Source organism: Phasianus colchicus, chromosome 29 (assembly GCF_987193195.1).
Source record: "Phasianus colchicus chromosome 29, bPhaCol1.hap1.1, whole genome shotgun sequence".
Classification (NCBI taxonomy): Eukaryota; Metazoa; Chordata; class Aves; order Galliformes; family Phasianidae; genus Phasianus; species Phasianus colchicus.
The window spans coordinates 4,704,335-4,728,179 of NC_143464.1; the positions used below are offsets into that span (position 1 = coordinate 4,704,335).

At 59.8% G+C, this 23,845-nt stretch overlaps 2 protein-coding genes across 2 annotated transcripts; one reads left to right on the top strand and one right to left on the bottom strand.

Moving 5' to 3' along the window:
* Positions 1 to 716: 716 nt before the first annotated feature.
* GPKOW (G-patch domain and KOW motifs) lies at positions 717 to 15,999 on the bottom strand. The gene is made up of 12 exons (XM_090126805.1): positions 15,902 to 15,999; positions 14,547 to 14,853; positions 13,996 to 14,243; positions 13,804 to 13,901; positions 11,337 to 11,440; positions 9,769 to 9,976; positions 9,527 to 9,623; positions 7,309 to 7,423; positions 5,382 to 5,484; positions 4,427 to 4,496; positions 1,310 to 1,395; positions 717 to 1,217 (listed from the first exon to the last, which is right to left on the bottom strand). Exons 2-12 carry the CDS (start codon positions 14,720 to 14,722, stop codon positions 1,095 to 1,097), a joined length of 1,428 nt encoding a protein of 475 aa, XP_089982931.1. The 5' UTR covers positions 14,723 to 14,853; positions 15,902 to 15,999; the 3' UTR covers positions 717 to 1,094.
* PLP2 (proteolipid protein 2) lies at positions 15,873 to 23,312 on the top strand. The gene is made up of 5 exons (XM_090126811.1): positions 15,873 to 15,989; positions 18,735 to 18,890; positions 20,869 to 20,964; positions 21,074 to 21,161; positions 23,275 to 23,312. The coding sequence occupies exons 1-5, from the start codon at positions 15,882 to 15,884 to the stop codon at positions 23,292 to 23,294; spliced, it is 468 nt and encodes a 155-aa protein (XP_089982937.1). The 5' UTR covers positions 15,873 to 15,881; the 3' UTR covers positions 23,295 to 23,312.
* The last annotated feature ends 533 nt before the right edge of the window (positions 23,313 to 23,845 follow it).

Genomic DNA, 23,845 nt, shown 5'->3' on the forward strand with positions numbered 1-23,845 from the left:
CATAGCAACGTATCGGTAAGACCGGAAATGAAGTGGCATCTACCTAACAGCGATCCAGCACCGGAAGTGAGGCCCGTTCTCCTTAGCAACGCGCCGGAAGTGCAAAACAGCAACCCTAGCAACGCACCGGAAGTGATGCGTTTGTGATTTGGGGACAAAAAGTGGCATTTTGGGGGTCGGAAAAGGTGATTTGGGGACTAAGAAGGGCGCTTTGGGGGACAGAAGTGAGGAATTTTGGACAAAAAGTGACGGTTTCTGAGCGATACACGATTTTGGGACTAGAAAGGGCCACTTTAGGGTGAGGAGATTTTGGGGTCAAAAAAGGTGATTTTGGGGTCAGAGAAAGCGACCTGGGGACTAAAAAGGGTCATTTTGAGGTCAGAAAGGGCGATTTTGGGGTCACAAAAGGTGATTTTGGGACAGAAAGGGCCGTTTTGGGGTCTGAAAAGGTGATTTTGGAACTAAAAAGGGTCATTTTGGGGTCAGAAAAGGTGATTTTGGGACTAAAAAGGGCCCTTTTGGGGTCAGAAAAGGTGATTTTCGGACAGAAAGGGCCATTTTGGGATCAGAAAAGGTGATTTTGGGACTAAAAAGGGCCATTTTGGGGTCAGAAAAGGTGATTTTCGGACAGAAAGGGCCGTTTTGCAACCAGAAAAGGTGATTTTGGGACAAAAAGTGCCATTTTGGGGTCAGAAAAGATGATTTTGGACTCAAAAGAGCCACTTTGAGACAAAAAAGGGCCATTCTGGGGTCGGAAGAAGCGATTTTGTGGTCGGAAGAAGCGATTTTGGGGTCAGAAGAAGCGATTTTGGGGTCAGAAAGCGTGATTTTCAGAAAAGAAGTGGTGGTTTTGGGGTCAAAGAAGGCGATTTGGGGACTAAAAAGGATCATTTTGGGACCGAAAAGGGCAGCTTTGTTCTCAGAAGCGACGATTTTGGGGTGAGAAGACACGATTTGCACCCAAAAAAAAGCCGTTTTGGGGCCAGAAAACACCGTTTTTTGTTGGTTTTTTTCCAATCCCAACCGTGGGGACACCGCTTTATTTCCACGCCGTGGATTTTTGAGGTGAAAAAAGGCGATTTTGGGGGCTTCCATCAGTCGTCCTCGTCCCCCCCCAGGTAATGGCAGAGCCAATCGTAGCCCAGCTCCACGACCCCCCCCCGCAGCTGCACCACCGCCCTCCCGCGCTCGGGGTCGCGCTCCAGGATGCGTCCCACCTGCAAAATGGGGTGAAAAAAAGCCCATTTGGGGTCTTAGGGGGGGGTGAGGGGGGTTAATTAGGGGTAACGATGATTAATTAATGAGGTACCTGGCCGCGGTGCTCGCCCAGCACCACCATCACGCGGTCGGTGGGGCCGCGAGGGATCACCGTCTCCAGCATCGCCTCCTGCAGCCCTGGGGGGGGGGGGGGGGGGAAATTTGGGGGGGAATTGGGGTTTTTGGTGGGTTTTTTTTTTTGGCTGGGGGGGTTGGGGGGTTCTGGGATGGGGGGGGTAGGGGATGGGGGGGAAATTTGGGGGGGAATTGGGGTTTTTTGGGGGGGAATTGGGTTTTTTTGAGAGGGAGGGATAATTTGGGGAGAATTGGGGTTTTTTGGGGGGGAGGGATAATTTGGGGGGGAATTGGGGTTTTTGGTGGGTTTTTTTTTTTGGCTGGGGGGGTTGGGGGGTTCTGGGATGGGGGGGGTAGGGGATGGGGGGGAAATTTAGGGGGGAATTGGGTTTTTTTGAGAGGGAGGGATAATTTGGGGAAGAATTGGGGTTTTTTTGGGGGGGAGGGATAATTTGGGGAAGAATTGGGGTTTTTTTTGGGGGGAGGGATAATTTGGGGGGGAATTGGGGTTTTTGGTGGGTTTTTTTTTTTGGCTGGGGGGGTTGGGGGGTTCTGGGATGGGGGGGGTTGGGGATGGGGGGGAAATTTGGGGGGGAATTGGGGTTTTTTGGGGGGGAAAGGAATAATTGGGGGGGGAAAGGATAATTTGGGGGGGAATTGGGATTTTTTGGGGGGGGAATTGGGGTTTTTGGTGGTTTTTTTTTTGCTGGGGGGGTTGGGGGGTTCTGGGATGGGGGGGGTAGGGGATGGAGGGAAATTTGGGGGGGAATTGGGTTTTTTTTGGGGGGGAGGAATAATTTGGGGGGGAATTGGGGGTTTTTGGGAGGGAGGAATAATTGGGGGGGGGAAAGGATAATTTGGGAGGGAATAGGGATTTTTTTGGGGGGGAATTGGGGTTTTTGTAGGTTTTTTTTTTGCTGGGGGGGTTGGGGGGTTCTGGGATGGGGGGGGTAGGGGATGTGGGGGAAATTTGGGGGGGAATTGGGTTTTTTTTGGGGGGGAGGAATAATTTGGGGGGGAATTGGGGGTTTTTGGGTGGGAGGAATAATTGGGGGGGGGGAAGGATAATTTGGGGGGGAATTGGGGTTTTTGGTGGTTTTTTTTTTGCTGGGGGGGTTGGGGGGTTCTGGGATGGGGGGGGTAGGGGATGGGGGGGAAATTTGGGGGGGGAATTGGGGTTTTTTGGGAGGGAGGGATAATTTGGGGGGGGCGAATTAGGGTTTTTTTGGGGGGAGGGGTAATTTGGGGGGGAATTGGGGTTTTTTTGGGGGGGACGGTTAATTTGGGGGGGAATTGGGGTTTTTTGGGGGGGAGGGATAATTTGGGGGGGAATTGGGGTTTTTGGTGGGTTTTTTTTTTTGGCTGGGGGGGTTGGGGGGTTCTGGGATGGGGGGGGTTGGGGGTTTGGGGGAAATTTGGGGGAATTTTGGGGGGGAATTGGGGTTTTTTGGGAGGGAAAGGAATAATTTCGGGGTCAATTGGGGGTTTTTTGGGGGGAAGGGATAATTTGGGGGGGGAATTGGGATTTTTTGGGGGGGGAATTGGGGTTTTTGGTGGTTTTCTTTTTTTGCTGGGGGTGTTGGGGGGTTCTGGGATGGGGGGGGTAGGGGATGGGGGGGAAATTTGGGGGGGGATTGGGGTTTTTTGGGGGGAGAATTGGGGTTTTTTTGGGGGGGAGGGAGAATTTGGGGGGGAATTGGGGTTTTTGGTGGGTTTCTTTTTTTTGCTGGGGGGGTTGGGGGGTTCTGGGATGGGGGGGTAGGGGATGTGGGGGAAATTTGGGGGGCAATTAGGGGCTTTTTGAGGGTTTTTTTCTGATGGTTTTGGGGGGTTTCTGTTGAGTGTGGGTTTGGTGGTGTGTTGGGTGTGTGCTGGGCTGTTATCAGGGGATGGTTGGGTTGTTATCAGTCACAGTGTTGGGCTGTTATCAGTCCAACTATTGGACTGTTATCAGTCAAGATGTGGGCTGTTATCAGGGGATGGTTAGGCTGTTATCAGTCCAGGTGTTGGACTGTTATCAGTCACAGTGTTGAGCTGTTATCAGGGGATGGTTAGGCTGTTATCAGTCCAGGTGTTGGACTGTTATCAATCACAGTGTTGGTCTGTTATCAGTCACAGTGTTGAGCTGTTATCAGGGGATGGTTAGGCTGTTATCAGTCCAAATATTGGGCTGTTATCAATGAAGATGTGGGCTGTTATCAGTCCAGGGGTTGGGCTGTTATCAGTCCAGTTGTTGGGCTGTTGTCAGTCCAGGGGTTGTAGGGCTGTTTTTGGGGTGTTACTGGGGTGTTATAGGGCTGTTATTGGGGTGTTGTCAGGGTGTTATTGGGGTGTTCTCAGGCTGTTTTTGGGGTGCTACAGGGCTGTTTTTGGGGTGCTGTAGGTCTGTTTTTGGGGTGTTATCAGGGTGTTTTTGGGGTGCTGTAGGGCTGTTGTCAGGCTGTTTTTGGGGTGCTGCAGGGCTGTTTTTGGGGTGTTGTAGGGCTGTTATCAGGCTGTTATCAGGCTGTTTTTGGGGTGTTATTGGGGTGCTGTAGGGCTGTTATCAGGTTGTTTTTGGGGTGCTGTAGGGCTGTTTTTGGGGTGTTTTTGGGGTGCTGTAGGGCTGTTATCAGGCTGTTTTTGGGGTGCTGTAGGGCTGTTATGGGGCTGTTTTTGGGGTGCTGTAGGGCTGTTTTTGGGGTGTTATCAGGGTGTTTTTGGGGTGCTGTAGGGCTGTTATCAGGCTGTTATTGGGGTGCTGCAGGGCTGTTTTTGGGGTGTTATTGGGGTGCTGTAGGGCTGTTATCAGGTTGTTTTTGGGGTGCTGTAGGGCTGTTTTTGGGGTGTTTTTGGGGTGCTGCAGGGCTGTTATTGGGGTGTTGTAGGGCTGTTATCAGGCTGTTCTTGGGGTGCTGCAGGGCTGTTTTTGGGGTGTTCTTGGGGTGCTGTAGGGCTGTTATCGGGCTGTTTTCGGGGTGCTGTAGGGCTGTTATCGGGCTGTTTTTGGGGTGCTGCAGGGCTGTTTTTGGGGTGTTTTTGGGGTGCTGCAGGGCTGTTTTTGGGGTGTTATAGGGCTGTTTCTGGGGTGTTGCGGTGCCGTTCCCACACTCACCCTCTACCAGGCGGCCGTCGTCGGTGCGACACACGCAGCTGTCTGTGGACAGGAGATCCTCCACCTGCATCTGTGGGGCCGGGGTGCGTCGGGTCAGGGGGGGCTGCCCCACATGAACCACTTATGGGGCACTGGGACCCCCACCCTGCCCCACGGAACCATTTATGGGGCAGAAGGAACCACTTACGGGGCACAGGAACCCCAATTTTGTCCCATATCACTCCTCACAGGTCACAAGGAACCACTTATGGGGCACAGGGACCCCCCATCCTGCCCCACGGAATCACTTATGGGGCACAAGGGACCACTTATGGGGCACTGGGACCCCCACCCTGCCCTGTGGAACCACTTATGGGGCACAAGGAACCCCAATTCTGTCCCATAACACCACTGATGGGGCACGGAACCCCCCATCCTGCCTCACAGAACCACTTATGGGGCACAGGCCCACACTTATGGGGCACAGATCCCCACTTATGGGGCACGGAACCCCCCATCCCACCCCACAGAACCAGTTATGGGGAACAGATCCCCACTTATGGGGCACAGAACCCCACTTATGGGGCACAGAACCCCCCATCCTGCCCCACAGACCCCCCCTTATGGGGCACAGAACCCCACTTATGGGGCACGGAAACCCCCATCCCGCCCCACAGAACCACTTATGGGGCACAGACCCCCCCTTATATGGCACAAACCCCCACTTATGGGGCACAGACCCCCCCTTATGGGGCATGAAATCCCCCATTCCACCCCACAGAACCACTTATGGGGCACAGACCCTCCCCTTATATGGCACAAACCCCCCCTTATGGGGCACAGAACCCCCCTTATGGAGCACAGACCCCCCCTTATATGGCACAGAACCCCACTTATGGGGCACAGAACCCCCCATCCCGCCCCACAGAACCACTTATGGGGCACAGACCCCCACTTATGGGGCACAGCCCCCCACCTTGCAGTTGTAGAAGCGGCCCCCCCGGAAGCCACGATCGACGCATCGCACCCTCAGGTCCCTCCGCAGCCAATGGGGGGGGGCGCGGCTCTGCTTCGTTGTCCTGGGGGGGGGGGGGGAGAGCACAGGGTTACAGACCCCCCCCCCAAAAGGATACAAAACCCCCCCAACCCCCCCTTCCCCTCCCCCCCATCCCATAATATCTTATAGAGGGAGTGTGGGCGTCCCCGTTGTCCTATAGGATTTAGGGACCCCCCCTCGATAGGTGCACCCCCCCCCCCCGAAATCTCCCTATAGAATGCAATATCCCTATAGGGAAGGGAGACCCCACCCCATAATAGGAATCCCCCCCCCACAATAGGAATTCCCCCCCCATAATAGGAATCACCCCCCCCCCATATCCCTATAGGGCACAAAGACCCCTGCCCTAATAGGGACCCCCCCCATATCCCCATAGAGCAGAGACCCCCCCCCCCATAATAAGGACCCCCACCCCATCCCTACAGGTTTTAAGACCCCCCCCCCCCATTACCACTACCCATAAAACACAGAGACCCCCCCTCAGCCCTATAAAATTGAGGCCCCCACCCCATATCCCCATAGAACTTAAGACCCCGTTCCCCCCCCCATTTAGGGTTAAGGACCCCCCCCCCAGTGCCGCTATAGGATTTCAGCCCTCCCCTATAAGATTTCAGCCCCCCCATATAGGATTGAAGCACCCCCCCCCCCCCCATACAATTTAGGACCCCCCACGCAGGATTTTAAACTCCCCCCCACCCCCCATATAGGATCAAAGACCTCTCCCCCTCCCCTTGGATTTAGGACCCCCCCTATAGGATTTTGGCCCCCCTATAGGATTTAGGACCCCCCCCATAGGATTTTGGTCCCCTCTCTATAGGATTAATAACCCCCCCCCTTTATAGGATTAACGACTCCCCCCTATAGAATTTAGGACCTCTCCCCCATAGGATTTAGGACCCCCCCCTATAGTATTTAGGAACCCCCCCATAGGATTTTGCCCCCTCCCTATAGGATTTAGGACCCCCCCCTATAGGATCTTGCCCCCCCCCATAGGATTTTGGCCCCCTCTCTATAGGATTAATGACCCCCCCCTCTATAGGATTAACGACTCCCCCCTATACAATATAGGACCCCCCTATAGAATTTTGCCCCCCCCTATAGGATTTAGGACCCCCCCTATAGGATTTAGGACCCCCCCCTATAGAATTTAGGACTCTCCCCCATAGCATTTAGAACTCCCCCCTATAGTATTTAGGAACCCCCCCATAGGATTTTGGCCCCCCTATAGGATTTAGGACCCCCCCCATAGGATTTTGGTCCCCTCTCTATAGGATTAATGACCCCCCCCCTCTATAGGATTAACGACTCCCCCCTATAGAATTTAGGACCTGTCCCCCATAGGATTTAGGACCCCTCCCTATAGGATTTAGGACCCCCCCATAGGATTTTGCCCCCTCCCTATAGGATTTAGGACCCCCCCTATAGGATTTTGCCCCCCCCCCATTAGGATTTTGGCTCCCCCTATAGGACTTTGCCCACCCCCCATAGGATTTTGCCCACCCCCCATAGGATTTAGGACCCCCCCTATAGGATTTTGCCCCCCCCCATAGGATTTTGGCCCCCTCCCTATAGGATTTAGGACCCCCCCTATAGGATTTTGCCCCCCCCCATAGGATTTTGGCCCCCTCCCTATAGGATTTAGGACCCCCCCTATAGGATTTTGCCCCCCCCCATAGGATTTTGGCCCCCTCCCTATAGGATTTAGGACCCCCCCCAAAGGATTTCCCCCCCCCCATAGGATTTTGGCTCCCCCATAGGATTTTGCCCCCCCCCCATAGGATTTTGGCCCCCTCCTTATAGGATTTAGGACCCCCCCCCCCATAGGATTTTGGACCCCCCCCCTCACCTCTCCTCGGGGCTCCGCCTCCGTTTCCCAGTGCCGCTGTTGGGGGTGGGGGGGGGTGGGGGCTGCGGCCCCTCCTCCGCTCCGGGGGGGCGCTGGGGGGGGGCACTGGGGGTGCCTGTGGGGGGAGAGGGGCACTGAGGGGAACTGGGGGGAACTGGGAGCACTGGGAAGGAACTGGGGGGCACTGGGGGGCACTAAGAGGCAACTGGGGGGCAATGGGGCGTAACTGGGAGCACTGGGAAGGAACTGGGGGGCACTGGGAGGTACTGGGAATGAACTGGGGGTAACTGGGAGCACTGGGGAGGAACTGGGGGGCACTGGGGGGGCACTAAGAGATAACTGGGGGGCAATGGGGGGTAACTGGGAGCACTGGGGAGGAACTGGGGGGCACTGGGAGGTACTGGGAATGAACTGGGGGTAACTGGGAGCACTGGGAAGGAACTGGGGGCACTGGGGGGGCACTGGGAGGTAACTGGGGGGCACTGAGGGGTAACTGGGAGCACTGGGAAGGAACTGGGGGGCACTGGGGGGGCACTAAGGGGTAACTGGGGGGCACTGGAGCAACTGGGGGGGTAACTGGGAAGGAATTGGGGGTAACTGGGAAGCACTGGGGGGCATGAGGGTTAACTGGGCGCACTGGGAGGAACTGGGGGGCACTGGGGGGCACTCAGAGGTAACTGGGGGGCACTGAGGGGTAACTGGGAGCACTGGGAAGGAACTAGGGGGGGGAACTGGGAAGGAATTGGGGGTAACTGGGGGGCAATGAGGGGCACTAAGAGGTAACTGGGGGGCAATGGGGGTAACTGGGAGGTACTGGGGGGTAACTGGGAGCACTGGGAAGGAACTGGGGGGCAATGAGGGGCACTAAGAGGTAACTGGGGGGCAATGGGGGTAACTGGGAGGTACTGGGGGGTAACTGGGAGCACTGGGAAGGAACTTGGGGGCAATGGGGGGCACTAAGAGGTAACTGGGGGGCTATGGGGGGGTAACTGGGAAGGAACTGGGGGTAACTGGGAGCACTGGGAAGGAACTGGGGGCACTGGGAGGTAACTGGGGGGCACTGAGGGGTAACTGGGAGCACTGGGAAGGAACTGGGGGGCACTGGGGGGCACTAAGAGGTAACTGGGGGGGAATGGGGGGTAACTGGGAGCACTGGGGAGGAACTGGGGGGCACTGGGAGGTACTGTGAATGAACTGGGGGGGTAACTGGGAGCACTGGGAGGAACTGGGAGGCAATGGGGGGCAATGGGGAGTAACTGGGAGCACTGGGAGGAACTGGGGGGCAATGGGGGGCACTAAGAGGTAACTGGGGGGGAATGGGGGGTAACTGGGAGCACTGGGAAGGAACTGGGGGGGGAACTGGGAAGGAATTGGGGGTAACTGGGGGGCAATGGGGGTAACTGGGAGGTACTGGGGGGTAACTGGGAGCACTGGGAAGGAATCGGGGGTAACTGGGGGCACTGGGAGGAACTGGGAGGTACTGGGGGTAACTGGGAGGTACTGGAGAATACTGGGAGGTACTGAGGGGTAACTGGGAGATACTGGAGGATACTGGGAGGAACTGGGGGTAACTGGGAGGCACTGAGGGGAAACTGGGAGGAACTGGGGGTAACTGGGAGGCACTGAGGGGAAACTGGGAGGTACTGGGGGGATACTGGGAGATACTGGAGAATACTGGGAGGTACTGAGGGGTAACTGGGAAGTACTGGAGGATACTGGGAGGAACTGGGGGTAACTGGGAGGCACTGAGGGGTAACTGGGAGGAACTGGGGGTAACTGGGAGGCACTGAGGGGTAACTGGGAGATACTGGAGGATACTGGGAGGCACTGAGGGGAAACTGGGAGGTACTGGGGGGATACTGGGAGATACTGGAGGATACTGGGAGGTACTGAGGGGTAACTGGGAAGTACTGGAGGATACTGGGAGGAACTGGGGGTAACTGGGAGGCACTGAGGGGTAACTGGGAGGAACTGGGGGGATACTGGGAGGTACTGGGGGGTAACTGGGAGGTACTGGGGGGATACTACTGAAGAACACCTAGAAGGCAACTGGGAAGCACTGGGATGACTGGGAGGCACTGGGAGTTAGGCAGAAAATACCGGGGAGGGGGAGACAGAGTGGGAGGGGGGGACCCTGGTGTCGTTTGAGGTGCTGGGGGGGGTCGTGGTGGGCGTTACTGGTGTTACTGGTGTTACTGGTGTTACTGGGAGCACTCACGCTGCGCCGTGAGGCTGTGCTGGCTGACGGTGACCGCCTGCCCCCCCAGCTGCAGCCGCACCACCGCCCGCGCCGTCTCGGGGTCCAAAGCCTCCACCTGGGGGGGGAGGGGGGAAAAAGACCCCCAACATCACTTAGAGACCCCCCCCTCAATTTAGGCTCCCCCTCCGTGGGATGTTTTGGGGTGAAAAATTGGGATTTTGGGGGGTGGGAGTAAGGATTTTGGGGGGGGTCCTGCTTACCTTTCCGCAGACGCCGCGGTGGGGGCCGGATTCGATGCGGACGTCGTCCCCCACCTTCAGTCCCCCCCCCGTGGCTGAGTGGGGGTCTTCTCGCCGCCCCCCCACCCCCCCACTCGAATTTGGGGGGCCGGAGGAGGAAGGGGGGGCGGGTTCGGCCCCCAGCCCCAAACCACGCGGGCGGAGGCGGTGCTCCAAAGGCTTCACCACCCTGCGGACCCCCCCCCAAATTGAAAAGCTCAAATCCCCCATAATTCGCCCAAGAACCCCTAAAATTCCCCAAGATTCCCCCCCCCAGGACCCCCCAGATCCTCAATAACTCCCCCAGGACCCCCCCAAACTCCCCATAACTCCAGCAAGACCCTCCCATGACCCCCAAAACCCCCAAAGACTCTTCCAGGATCCCCCAAATCCTCAATAAACCCCCCAAAACCCTCCAAGGACCCCCAACCCCCCCCCCAGGATCCCCCCATATCCCACAAAACCCCCCTTAACTCTCCCATAATCCCCCCCAAAATCCCACCAGGACCCTCAAGTCCCCCCCTGGATCCCCCCAGGACCCCCAAAGCCCCCCACAACCTCCCCAGAATACCCTCAGGACCCCCCAGATCCTCAATAACCCCCCCAGGACCCCCCCAAACTCCCCATAACTCCAGCAAGACCCTCCCATGACCCCAAAAACCCCAAAGACCCTCCCAGGACCCCCCAAATCCTCAATAAACCCCCCAAAACCCTCCAAGGACCCCCAACCCCCCCCCAGGACCCACAAAACCCCCCTTAACTCCCCCATAACCCCCCCCAAAATCCCACCAGGACCATCAAGTCCCCCCCTGAATCCCTCCAGGACCCCCAAAGCCCCCCACAACCTCCCCAGAATACCCCCAGAACCCCCCAGATCCTCAATAGTACCCCCAGGAGCCCCCCCCAAACTCCCCATAACTCCATCCCACAACCCCCAAAACCCCCAAAGACCCTCGCAGGACCCCCTAAATCCTCAATAAACCCCCCAAAACCCTCCAAAGACCCCCAACTGCCCCCCAAGACCCCCTAGGACCCACAAAACCCCCCTTAACTCCCCCATACTCCCCCCCAAAGACCCCAAATAACTCCCAACAACCAAAGATCCCAACAACCTCCCCCTGGGACCCTCAAAACCCCCCATAACTCACCCAGGACCCCCTCAGGACCCCCCCGAAACTCCCATAATTCCCCCACAACCAGTCAAACACCCCCCCCCCCCCCCCAGGATCCCCCCAGGACCTCTAAAACCCCCCACAGCCTCCCCAGGACCCACTCAGAATCCCTCAAATCCTCAATAACTCCCCCAAGACCACCCCTCAAAACCCCAACAACTCCCCATAACTCCCTCAGGACCCCCCCAAATTTTCCATAACTCCCCCCCCAGGACCCCCAAAACCACCTTTAACTCCCCCAGAACCTCCTCAAGACCCCTGAAGTATCCTCCTAGAATACTAGGATTACTAATCCCTTCCTATCCCCAAAGAGGGGTTATTTGAGGGGGAATGGGACCCGTGACCCCCCCTGCCCCCCCCCCAAAATGTGGGGGTTACCTCTTAAAGGTGCGCCCGATGCCCTCCCCCTGTTTCCAGCCCATCCCCCGCAGCATCGCCATCCCAAAGGCAGCCACAGGCACCGCTGCGTAGTCCTCGGGGGTCTGCAAATGGGGGGGGCTTGGGGGGTGATTTGGGGGTCACAAAGGGGTGGGGAGCAGGACTAGGGGGGTCCTGAGGGGATTTGGGGGGAATTACGGGGGGTTTGAAGGGTCCTGGGGGGTTTTGGGGGGAGTTATGGGGGGTTTGAAGGGTCCTGGGGGGTTTTGGGGGTCCTGGGGGGGTTTTGGGGGGAGTTATGGGGGGTTTGAAGGGTCCTGGGGGTGGTCTTGGGGGACTTTGGGGGTCCTGGGGGGATTTAGGGGGAGTTAGGGGGGTTTGAAGGGTCCTGGGGGTGGTCTTGGGGGGGTTTTGGGGGTCCTGGGGGGATTTTGGGGGAGTTACGGGGGGTTTGAAGGGTCCTGGGGGTGGTCTTGGGGGGTTTTGGGGGTCCTGGGGGGATTTTGGGGGAGTTACGGGGGGTTGAAGGGTCCTGGGGGTGGTCTTGGGGGGGTTTTGGGGGTCCTGGGGGGATTTAGGGGGAGTTACGGGGGGTTTGAAGGGTCCTGGGGGTGGTCTTGGGGGGGTTTTGGGGAGTCCTGGGGGGATTTAGGGGGAGTTACGGGGGGTTTGAAGGGTCCTGGGGGTGGTCTTGGGGGGGTTTTGGGGGTCCTGGGGGGATTTAGGGGAAGTTACGGGGGGGTTGAAGAATCCTGGGAGTGGTCTTGAGGGGTTTTGGGGGCCCTGGGGGGATTTGGGGGAGTTACGGGGGGTTTGAAGGGTCCTGGAGGTGGTCTTGGGGGGTTTTGGGGGTCCTGGGGGGATTTAGGGGGAGTTAGGGGGGTTTGAAGGGTCCTGGGGGTGGTCTTGGGGGGTTTTGGGGGTCCTGGGGGGATTTTGGGGGAGTTACGGGGGGTTGAAGGGTCCTGGGGGTGGTCTTGGGGGGGTTTTGGGGGTCCTGGGGGGATTTAGGGGGAGTTACGGGGGGTTTGAAGGGTCCTGGGGGTGGTCTTGGGGGGTTTTTGGGGTCCTGGGGGGATTTAGGGGGAGTTATGGGGAGTTTGAAGGGTCCTGGGGGGATCTTTGGGGGTTTTGGGGGTCCTGGGGAGATTTTGGGGGAGTTAGGGGGGTTTGAAGGGTCCTGGGGGTGGTCTTGGGGGGTTTTGGGGGTCCTAGGGGGATTTTGGGGGAGTTAGGGGGGTTTGAAGGGTCCTGGGGGTGGTCTTGGGGGACTTTGGGGGTCCTGGGGGGATTTTGGGGGAGTTATGGGGGGTTTGAAGGGTCCTGGGGGTGGTCTTGGGGGGTTTTGGGGGTCCTGGGGGGATTTTGGGGGAGTTACGGGGGGTTGAAGGGTCCTGGGGGTGGTCTTGGGGGGGTTTTGGGGGTCCTGGGGGGATTTGGGGGAGTTACGGGGGGGTTGAAGGGTCCTGGGGGTGGTCTTGGGGGGTTTTGGGGGTCCTGGGGGGATTTATGGGGAGTTACGGGGGGGTTGAAGGGTCCTGGGGGTGGTCTTGGGGGACTTTGGGGGTCCTGGGGGGATTTTGGGGGAGTTATGGGGGGTTTGAAGGGTCCTGGGGGTGGTCTTGGGGGGGTTTTGGGGAGTCCTGGGGGGATTTAGGGGGAGTTACGGGGGGTTTGAAGGGTCCTGGGGGTGGTCTTGGGGGACTTTGGGGGTCCTGGGGGGATTTTGGGGGAGTTATGGGGGGTTTGAAGGGTCCTGGGGGTGGTCTTGGGGAGGTTTTGGGGGTCCTGGGGGGATTTTGGAGGAGTTACAGGGGCTTTGAAGGGTCCTGCGGGGTAGTCTTGGGGGTCCTGGGGGATCTTGGAGGGGTTATGGGGAGTTTTGAGGGTCCTGCAGGGTGGTCTTGGGGGGTTTTGGGGAGTCTGGAGAGATCTTGGAGGGGTCACTGTGGATTGTGAGGGTCCTGCAGAGTGATCTTGTGGGGTTTGGGGGGGTCTGGGGAGATTTTGGGGAAGTTATGGGAGGTTTGAAGGGTGCTGGGGGTGGTCCTGGGGGGTTTTGGGGGTCCTGGGGAGAACCTGGAGGGGTTATGGGGGGTTTTCAGGGTCCTGGGAGGGTCTTGGGGGGCTTTGAGAGACTTGGGGGGATCTTTGGGGAGTCTTGGGAGCGTCCTGGGGGATTTTGAGGGGTTCTGGAGGGGTTCTGAGGGGGTTCTAGGGGCGCTATGGGGAATTTTGTGGGTCCTGAGGGGATCTTGGAGGGGTTATAGGGGGGGTTGAGGGGTCCTGGGGGGTTTTGAGGGTCCTTTGGGGATCTTGGAGGGTTCCTGGGAGGTCCTGAGGGAGTTATGGGAGGTTTTGGATCCTGAGGGGGGTTCTGGGGGTCTTGTGGGGAGGGTTGGGAGTGCTGGGGGGGGTCATAGGGGGTCTTAGGGGGGTCGCTGGGGGTTCCAGACCCCCAACTCACGGGCAGAGCACCGCTGCCCACGTTCTCCTCCTTCATCCTCATGGGGATGGGGGCTGCACTGGGGGTCTCCTGGCCCTGCTCCTGGCTCTGCCGTGCCTCTGTGGGGGAAACGACGGGGCTGAGACCCCCTCCCCAAACCCCGTCCCCCAGAATGCCCCCAAATCCCCCCAGATTCACCCCAAAAGCCCTCACCCCGCAGCAGCTCCTGCACTGCCGCCGTTTCCAAGGTAACGGGGCCCCCCTCGGGGGCGTGGCCTGCGGCATCGGGGGCGTGGTTTGTTGCAGAGGGGGCGGGGTCTGGCGAGGAGGCGTGGTTTGTTGCGGTTGGGGCGTGGCCTGGCGAGGAGGGGGCGGAGCTTGGCGCTTCCGGGTTCCTCCAGCGGTGGGCGGGGCGAAGGGGGATCACGAGTTCCTTCGGAGGGGGCGGGGCCGGCTTGGCACTGATGGGCGTGGCCAACGAGTTAACCACACCCTCATCATCACCAACCGACCAATCAAAAAGCGCGGTCAACCTCCCATACCACGGCGCCTTCACGCAAAACCGCCCTATTGCGCATGCGCAATCACTCATGCTTCTCAGCTAAGGGCGCAGCGCATGCGCGTTACGCAACATACAGTCCACGCATGCGCAAAATAACATACATTCGTAGAACGCGCTCTTCTCAAATCACGCATGCGCACAATTAACGTTCCAACCCAGCGCATGCGCCCTCTGCGCTCCCGGGCACCCCGCGCATGCGTACCTCAATAACTCGCGGTCTTCTACCGCCTTGAGGTAATCGATGTCCGCACCGTCGCTCTCCGGTTCGGAGCAAGGCCCGGCCGCCAGCAGCCGCCTCCGCTCCGCTTTTCGGCTGAAGCCGAACGACACCGGACCCGCTGGGCCTGTGGAACCGGCGCTACCGCTGCTCGCCGCCATCTTCCTGGCTGCGGAGTCTTGTGGGAAAGGGGAGGGCACTTCCGGTGCCGACTACTACAGCTCCCAGCAGGCTTTGCGCGGAGACTCGGACGCTGATTGGTGGAGCGGCGGCCAATCAGATTGCGCTGAGCCTGAAGCGACGGGAGGGGAAAAGAATGAAAGGAAGAGAACGGCCCATAAACCCCCGAAACCGAACAGGGACCCCCCCCCATTGCGCCCTCCCCCCTCGCCCCCCCGTGCTGTGGTGCAGCCCAGGGCCCTCCTGTACAGAACACAGTCCTACATTGCATCAGGTCGCACCCCCAAATAATTGGTACAGTCCAGGGTCCCCCAAAATCCAGCTCTGAGCCCCCCCAAGAAGCACATGGGGGACCTATACGGGCGTGGGGACCCTAGAAAGGTCTGTGGGGTTTCTATATGGTTCTGGAACGAATCCATATGGGTTTGGTTAGGCGCCATATAGGTATATGAGGTGCTTCTATAGATCCGGGGAAATATATATAGGGGGGAGGGGTCCCTAAATGGGTCTGGGGGCTCTCTATGAACCTGAAAGCTCCCTATGAGGGTTTATAGAAGCCCTTTATGGGCTTGAGGGGTCCTTATATGAGTCTTACGTAGTTCTATGAGTCCCCCTTTTATTCTATAGGGGGTCCCTAGATGGGTTTGGAGCCCCTCGATACGCCTTCTACCCACCCCAGGACCTCTTCCTTCTTTTCGCGCCAAACCAGCCAGAAGCCACGCCCCCAGGGGCTTCCCCACTTCCCCCCCTCCCAAGGGGTTTCCCCCATCTCTTCCACCAATCACTGCGGGGCTTCCCCCACTACCTCAACCAATCAGAGCGGCGCTTCCCCCTCCCCCTATTTCAACCACCCAAACCCCGCCCCTTAACCAATCACCGCGGGACTACTCGCTAAACCCCGCCCCTCAACCAATCAACGAAAGGGATTCCCCCTGCTCTCCAAGCCCCGCCCACTGACCAATCAACGCTGGGTTTCCCTTCGACCATTAAACCACGCCCCCTCCCGACGGGGAAACCCCCTATTGGCCCCGCCCCCTTCTCTTTGCCAACCAATCGCGTGGTTTCTCAGCCTCCAGGCCCCGCCCCGCCGCGTGTTTCCCGCGCCCCCGGCCCCCCCCCCCCCTCGGCCCCCCCCACTTCATGCCACCCTCTGCCCGTACCATGGAGTCCAGCGGGAACCGGGGGTGTGCGGGGGGCTGCGCTGCCTTCCTGAGGTCCCGAAAAGGGCTGGTGCTGCTGGGGGAGATCGTGAGTTGAGGGGGGAGGGGGGACCCCAAAGGGGGGGGTGGGAGTCAAAATCGGGGGGTGGCAGCCCAGTGGGGAGAGGCTGGGTGCCAATTTGGGGGGGATGTAAGGGGGGGGCTTGGGGGGGTAGGAGTCTATGGGAGAGGTTTGAGTGCCTGTTTTTAGGGGGTGGGGGGGTACGGGGGAACAGGGTCCTATGGTGGGGTTTCTGAGTGCCCCTTTTTGGGGGGGCTGGGGGAGGTTTTTGGGGGGCTTAGGAGGTTCTTTTTTGGGGTTGGGTGGGGCACCAGGAAGGTGGGAGTCAATGGGGGGGGGAGGGGGGTGGCTGAGTGCCCCTATTTGGGGTTGGGAGGGTCTGAAACCCGTGGGTGGAATCTGAGTGCCCCCTTTTGGGGTTGGGGGGGTCTGGAACAGATGGGTGGGGTCTGAGCGGCCCCCTTTGGGGTTGGGGGGGGGTCTGGTATTCTATGGGTGTGGTCTGGGTGCCCCTTTTTTGGGGTTGGGGGGGGGGTCTGAGCGCTCCCCTGTGGGGTTGGGAGGGTCTGGAACCCTATGGGTGTGGTCTGAGTGCCCCCATTTGGGGTTGGGGGGGGTTACCAGGTGGGTGGATGTCCCCATTTTGAGGTCGGTGGGAGCACTATGGACCTCGGACCGTACACTGTGGGGCAGGAGCCAATGGGGGGGGTGAGGGGGGTCCAAATTCCCCATTTTGGGGGCAGGAAGAGCCCTGAGGGATGGGCATGGGGCATGGAAGGGGCTACCCAGATACTGGAAATCCCCTTTATTTGGGGTGGGGGCACTGGGATGCTTGGGACCCTCATGGAGGGGGCACAAGCTCTGTTTCCCCACTGGCCCCGTTTTAGGTCCCCCCCCGCCCCATTTCAGGGCCCCCCTCCCCAGCATCCGGGCGTGGACCTTTGGGGCAACGCCCTTAGGAAACAAGCGAAAGATAAAGGGTTAAAAGGGAGGCGGGGCTTAGCGGAGGAATCTCGGCTCTGATTGGTGCAGAGTTAGGGTTTGAAATAAACCCGGGGGGGGGCACACGGGGAGGGCAGGGCGGTGCCCAGCGTTTCCCGTGCCAGCCGTTATTGCACCAGCTCGGGCGGGGCCCGTGCCCCCCCCTCCACCCTCCCCGCCACGTGCTGCACGCACGAGATGGGCGCTGTCCCTTTAAGAGACTCCCCCTCCCCCCCGTATTTCCACGTCCCCCACTTCGGGCCGTTGCCCCTTTAAGAGCCCCCCGAGGAGGCAGAGGTGGGCCCCTCCCCCGCACCCCGCGTGCCACTGCCCCTTTAAGGAGCGCCCCACCGCCCACGTGAGGTGGGGCTGGGGGGCGTGGCCTGAGAGTGACGTCACGAGAGCACTATAGGGCGCTCTATGGGAAACCCTATAGGGAACGCTATAGGGATCTTACAGCGGTGTCCTATAGGATCCTATATTACTTCCATAGACTCCATAGGGACTACATAAGGGCGATGTAGTGCTTGCTATATGGGGTTCCCGTATGGGGCCATATAGGGGCTCTATGGGGCCATATAGGTGTTCCTATAGGGTCCCTCTGGGGCTGTTTAGGGGTTCCTATATTAGGGCTCAATGGGAACCATACGGGGGCTCTGTGGGGCTCTATAGGGGCTGCATAGGGTCTATTGCAAGGCTATATAGGATCTGCTATGGGGCTGTTACAAAGGTAGCTGTATGAACTTTCTATAGGGTCTATATGGGGCCAGCTGCCTGGGGGCCCCTACACCTGACTGGGCAACACAGCCCCCACCACAACCCCTATACGTCCCCCATAAATACTGTGCCATGGGGTGCTGCGGCCCCCAGTCCTCCCCCCCCTGACTGGGCCCCACAGCCCCCCCCCTATAGCCCCTATACGTCCCCCATAGACACTGTGCTACGGGGTGCTGTGGCTCCCAGCCCCCCCCATAGATCCTATACATCCCACGTAGGTGCAGTGTTACGGGGTGCTGCAGCTCCCAGCCCCCCCTAACCTGTCTGGCCCCACAGCCCCCCCCATAGCCCCTATACATCCCCCATAGGCGCTATGTTACGGGGTGCTGCAGCTCCCAGCCCCCCCTAACCTGACTGGGTCCCACAGCCACCCCCTATAGTCCCTATAAGTCCCCCATAGGTGCTGTGTTGTGGTGTGCTGCAGCTCCCAGCCCCCCCTAACCTGACTGGGCCCCACAGCCCACCCCTATACATCCCCCATAGGTGATGTGCTATGGGTGCTGTGGCTCCCAGCCCCCCCTAACCTGTCTGGGCCCCACAGCCCACCCCTATACATCCCCCATAGGTGATGTGCTATGGGTGCTGTGGCTCCCAGCCCCCCCTAACCTGTCTGGGACCCACAGCCCCCCCCTACAGTCCCCATACATCCCCCATAGGCGATGTGCTATGGGTGCTGCAGCTCCCAGCCCCCCCTAACCTGTCTGGGCCCCACAGCCCACCCCTATACATCCCCCATAGGTGATGTGCTATGGGTGCTGCGGCTCCCAGCCCCCCCTAACCTGTCTGGGCCCCACAGCCCACCCCTATACATCCCCCATAGGTGATGTGCTATGGGTGCTGTGGCTCCCAGCCCCCCCTAACCTGTCTGGGCCCCACAGCCCACCCCTATACATCCCCCATAGGCGATGTGCTATGGGTGCTGCGGCTCCCAGCCCCCCCTAACCTGTCTGGGCCCCACTGTATAGGCTATATAGGGGGCTGTAGCCTCCTACAGCCCCTATACGTCCCCCATAGGCGCTGTGCACGGTGGCCCTGCTGTGCTATGGGGCCTCCCGGACCCCCGGCTATGTGGGGCTGGCTGTGTGTGAGCTCATCTTCGCCAGCATCGCCGTCGTCTTCTGCATCACCGGGCTGCACCTGCGCGTGGCTTTGGTGCACTGGGGCTGGACGGTGAGTGGGGGGGGGGGGGGGGGGTCGGGGAGGGGGGCTAATGGGGAGTTTGGGGGGTCAATGGGGGGCTTAAGGGGGTTTGGGGGGTTTATGGGGTGTTTGGGGGTCAATGGGGGCTTAAGGGGGATTTGGGGGGTTTATGGGGTGTTTGGGGGGTCAATGGGGGCTTAAGGGGGATTTGGGGGGTTTATGGGGTGTTTGGGGGGTCAATGGGGCTCTTAAGGGGGATTTGGGGGGAGTTTGGGGGGTCAATGGGGGGCTTAAGGGGGAACTGGAGGGGTTTATGGGATGATTGGGGGTCAATGGGGGGCTTAAGGGGGGTTTGGGGGTTTATGGGGTGTTTGGGGGGGTCAATGGGGCTCTTAAGGGGGATTTGGGGGGAGTTTGGGGGGTCAATGGGGGGCTTAAGGGGGAACTGGAGGGGTTTATGGGATGATTGGGGGTCAATGGGGGGCTTAAGGGGGGTTTGGGGGGTTTATGGGGTGTTTGGGGGGGTCAATGGGGCTCTTAAGGGGGATTTGGGGGGAGTTTGGGGGGTCAATGGGGGGCTTAAGGGGGAACTGGAGGGGTTTATGGGATGATTGGGGGTCAATGGGGGGCTTAAGGGGGATTTGGGGGGTTTATGGGGTGTTTGGGGGGTCAATGGGGCTCTTAAGGGGGATTTGGGGGGAGTTTGGGGGGTCAATGGGGGGCTTAAGGGGGAACTGGAGGGGTTTATGGGATGATTGGGGGTCAATGGGGGGCTTAAGGAGGGTTTGGGGGTTTTATGGGGTGTTTGTGGGAGTTAATGGGGGGCTTAAGGGGGATTTGGGGGTTTATGGGGTGTTTTGGGGGCGTTAATGGGGGACTTAAGGGGAATTTGGGGGGTGTTTGGGGGGTCAATGGGGGGCTTAAGGGGGATTTGGGGGCTCTATGGGGTTCTTAAGGGGGATTTGGGGGGTGTTTGGGTGTTTGTGGGGGATTATGGGGGACTTAAGGGGGATTTGGGGGTTTTATGGGGTGTTTGGGAGGGGTTAATGCAGGCTTAAGGGGGATTTGGGGGCTCTATGGGGCTCTTAAGGGGGATTTGGGGGTTTTATGGGGTGTTTGGGGGGGTTAATGGGGAGCTTAAGGGGGATTTGGGGGGCTTATGGGGTGTTTTGGGGCATTAATGGGGGACTTAAGGGAGATTTGGGGGGTTTATGGGGTGTTTGGGGGGGTTAATGGGGGGCTTCAGGGGGATTTGGGGGGCTTATGGGGAGGGTGGGGGAGTTAAAGGGGGGCTTAAAGGGGATTTGGGGGGGGTAGGCTAATGGGGGGTTTGGAGGGGTTTAATGGGGAGTTTGGAAGGGGTTTAATGGGGGATTAGTGGGGTTTGGGGAGCATTAATGGGGTTTTGGGGGGGCTAATGGGGGTTTAGAGGGATTTAATGGGGGCTTGGTGGGAGTTTGAGAGGCTTAATGGGGACTTAATGGGGATTGGGAGGGGTTTAATGGGGTGTTTCGGGGGATGGGGGGCTTAATGGGGGGCTTAAGATGGTTTGGGGGGGGTTAATAGGGCATTTGGGGGGGGTGGAGAGTTAATAGAGGATTTACAGAGATGTGGGAGGGTTAATGGGGAGCTAGTGGGGGCTGGGGGGGGCTATCTGGGGTTAAGAGGGGGGGTTTGGGGTCCCTGGGGGGGGATCTGGGGGTCACTGGGGGGTGTTCATGGTGATCTGGGAGGTGTTGGGGGGGGGGGGTGTTAATGGGGATTTGGAGAGTTAATAGGAATTAGGGAGGTGGGAGGAGGGTCTTCAAGGGGGTTTAATTGGGATCTGAGGGGATCAATGGGGATTTGGGGGGGGGGGATCTGGGGGTATCATGATGAGTCTCCTGTGTCTCCCTATGGGGTTGAGGTGTCTCTATGGGCTTGGGGGGGTCCCTATACATTTGGGGGGGGGGGGGGGAAATCGTTGATGGGGGGTGGGATTATTAATGGGATCCCCCTCCCCAATTAGGACTTCCTCCGCTGCGTGGTGGGCTGCCTGCTCTTCCTCATCACCTCCCTCATCGTCATCATCGGGCATCGCGACGGTGCCGGAACCGCTGCGGGGGTGAGGGGGGGGGGATCCTGGGGGGGTCCTGGGGGAGAATGGGGGGGGTGGGTGTATTTGGGGAGGGGTCACTGACGTTCCTTTGTGTCCCCCCCCCCTCATTCCCCAGGTGTTTGGGTTGCTGGCAGGGCTCCTGCTGGGCTACGATGCCTACATCAGCCTGCCCACCCGGGGGGGGCACAGCGCCGCGCCCACCGGTGGGTATGGGGGGGGCACTGGGAGGGACTGGTGTCACTGGGAGGGTGTGAAGGGGGACTGGGGGGGCCGCAGGGAGGGGGTGGGGGGCAGTGGGGTAGATTGAGGGAGCGTTAGGGGGGAGTGGGGGGGTAGTGGGAGAGGGACTGGGGGCACTGGGGGGGCAGTAAGGGGGCTGGGGAGGCAGTGGGGGGTACTGGGATGGAGTGGGAGGTACTGGGGGGTACTGGGAGAGGGGCTGTGGGGCACTGGGATGGACTGGTGTCACTGGAAGGTTGCATAGGGGGACTGGGGGGGCCGCAGGGAGGGGGTGGGGGGCAGTAGGGGTAGATTGAGGGAGTGTTAGGGGGGAGTGGGGGGGTAGTGGGAGAGGGACTGGGGGCACTGGGGGGGCAGTAAGGGGGCTGGGGAGGCAGTGGGGGGTACTGGGAGAGGGACTGGGGGGCACTGGGATGGACTGGTGTCACTGGGAGGGTGCATAAGGGGGACTGGGGGGGCCGCAGGGAGGGGGTGGGGGGCAGTGGGGTAGTTTGAGGGAGCGTTAGGGGGGAGTGGAGGGGTAGTGGGAGAGGGACTGGGGGCACTGGGGGGGCAGTAAGGGGGCTGGGGAGGCAGTGGGGGGTACTGGGATGGAGTGGGAGGTACTGGGGGGTACTGGGAGAGGGGCTGTGGGGCACTGGGATGGACTGGTGTCACTGGAAGGTTGCATAGGGGGACTGGGGGGGCCGCAGGGAGGGGGTGGGGGGCAGTAGGGGTAGATTGAGGGAGTGTTAGGGGGGAGTGGGGGGGTAGTGGGAGAGGGACTGGGGGCACTGGGGGGGCAGTAAGGGGGCTGGGGAGGCAGTGGGGGGTACTGGGAGAGGGACTGGGGGGCACTGGGATGGACTGGTGTCACTGGGAGGGTGCATAAGGGGGACTGGGGGGGCCGCAGGGAGGGGGTGGGGGGCAGTGGGGTAGTTTGAGGGAGCGTTAGGGGGGAGTGGAGGGGTAGTGGGAGAGGGACTGGGGGCACTGGGGGGGCAGTAAGGGGGCTGGGGAGGCAGTGGGGGGTACTGGGATGGAGTGGGAGGTACTGGGGGGTACTGGGAGAGGGGCTGTGGGGCACTGGGATGGACTGGTGTCACTGGAAGGTTGCATAGGGGGACTGGGGGGGCCGCAGGGAGGGGGTGGGGGGCAGTAGGGGTAGATTGAGGGAGTGTTAGGGGGGAGTGGGGGGGTAGTGGGAGAGGGACTGGGGGCACTGGGGGGGCAGTAAGGGGGCTGGGGAGGCAGTGGGGGGTACTGGGATGGAGTGGGAGGTACTGGGGGGTACTGGGAGAGGGACTGGGGGGCAGTGGGATGGACTGGAGGGGTACTGGGAGGGTGCATAGGGAGACTGGGGGGCATTAGGGGGAGTGGGGGGGTACTAGGAGAGGGTTGGGATGGTCTGGGGGGGACATGGGGGGTACTGGGGGGCAGTGAGGAGGATGGGGGGTGCTGGGAGAGGACTGGGATGGACTGGGGGGCACTGGGAGAGGGTCTGGGAGGTACTGGGAGGGCACATGGGGGTACTGGGGGGGGCACTGGGATGGACTGGGAGGTCTTAGGGGGACAGCAAGGGAGCTGGGGGGGTACTGGGAGAGGGACTGGGAAGTACTGGGAGAGGGACTAGGGGTACTGAGGAGGATGGGGGGTCACTGGGATGGACTGGGGGACACTGGGAGAGGGACTGGAGGTATTGGGGGGCAGTAAGGGGGCTGGGGGGGATGGGGAGGATTGGAATGGACTGGGGGGCACTGGGAGAGAGACTGGGGGGTACTGGGAAGGCACATGGGTTACTGGGGGGGCACTGGGATGGACTGGGAGGCACTGGGGGGCCAGAAAGGGAGCTATGGGGCAAGGGAGCGGCAGTGAGAGGACACTGGGGGAGGACTGGGATGGAGTGGGGCACTGGGAGGGCACTGGGATGGACTGGGGGTTACTGGGGAGCACTGGGATATATGGGGAGCACTGGGAGAGGAACTGGGGGGCACTGGGATGGACTGGGGGGCACTGGGAGCCCTGGGGGGGGGCACTGGGATGGACTGGGGGGCACTGGGAGCTCCTCCCCTAACCTCTCCCCATTTCTCCCCTCAGAGACCCCGGAAGGCCCCTGATCACCCCCCCCCCACACACATAAACAGAGACACCCCCAGGGGGTAATGTGGGGTGGGAAGGGGGGGCTTCACCTCCTGATCTGCCTCAGACCCCCCCCAAATTTTGGGGGAGTGTTTAAATTATTGGGGTGGGGGTCTTCTCCCCCCCCCCCCCCAACATAGCCCCCTGTGCCTCAGTTTTCCCCTGTGGGACCCCCACCCCCACTTTTTGCTTTAGGGTTCCCCTATAGCGCAGGGGAAAACCTATTTTTTTGGGGGGGTGGGAGGGGGGGTTCAAGGGGGAGAGCGAAATATTTGGGAAATAAATAAAGAAATTTTATTATTAATATTGTTATTATTGTTATTCTTACTGCTATTATTCCTCTGCGGCATGACCCTATAGAACCTATAAACTCCATGGAGATGTGGCTCTGGGCGTCCCTATAGGGCATGGGAAATGGGGAGGGGGTGGGTATGGCGCTGGGGGTCTCTATAGGGACCATATAAGGGCTGAGGAAGGGGGAATATGGCTCTGAGGTCCATGTATGGTCCCTATAGGGTTCCTGTAGCGC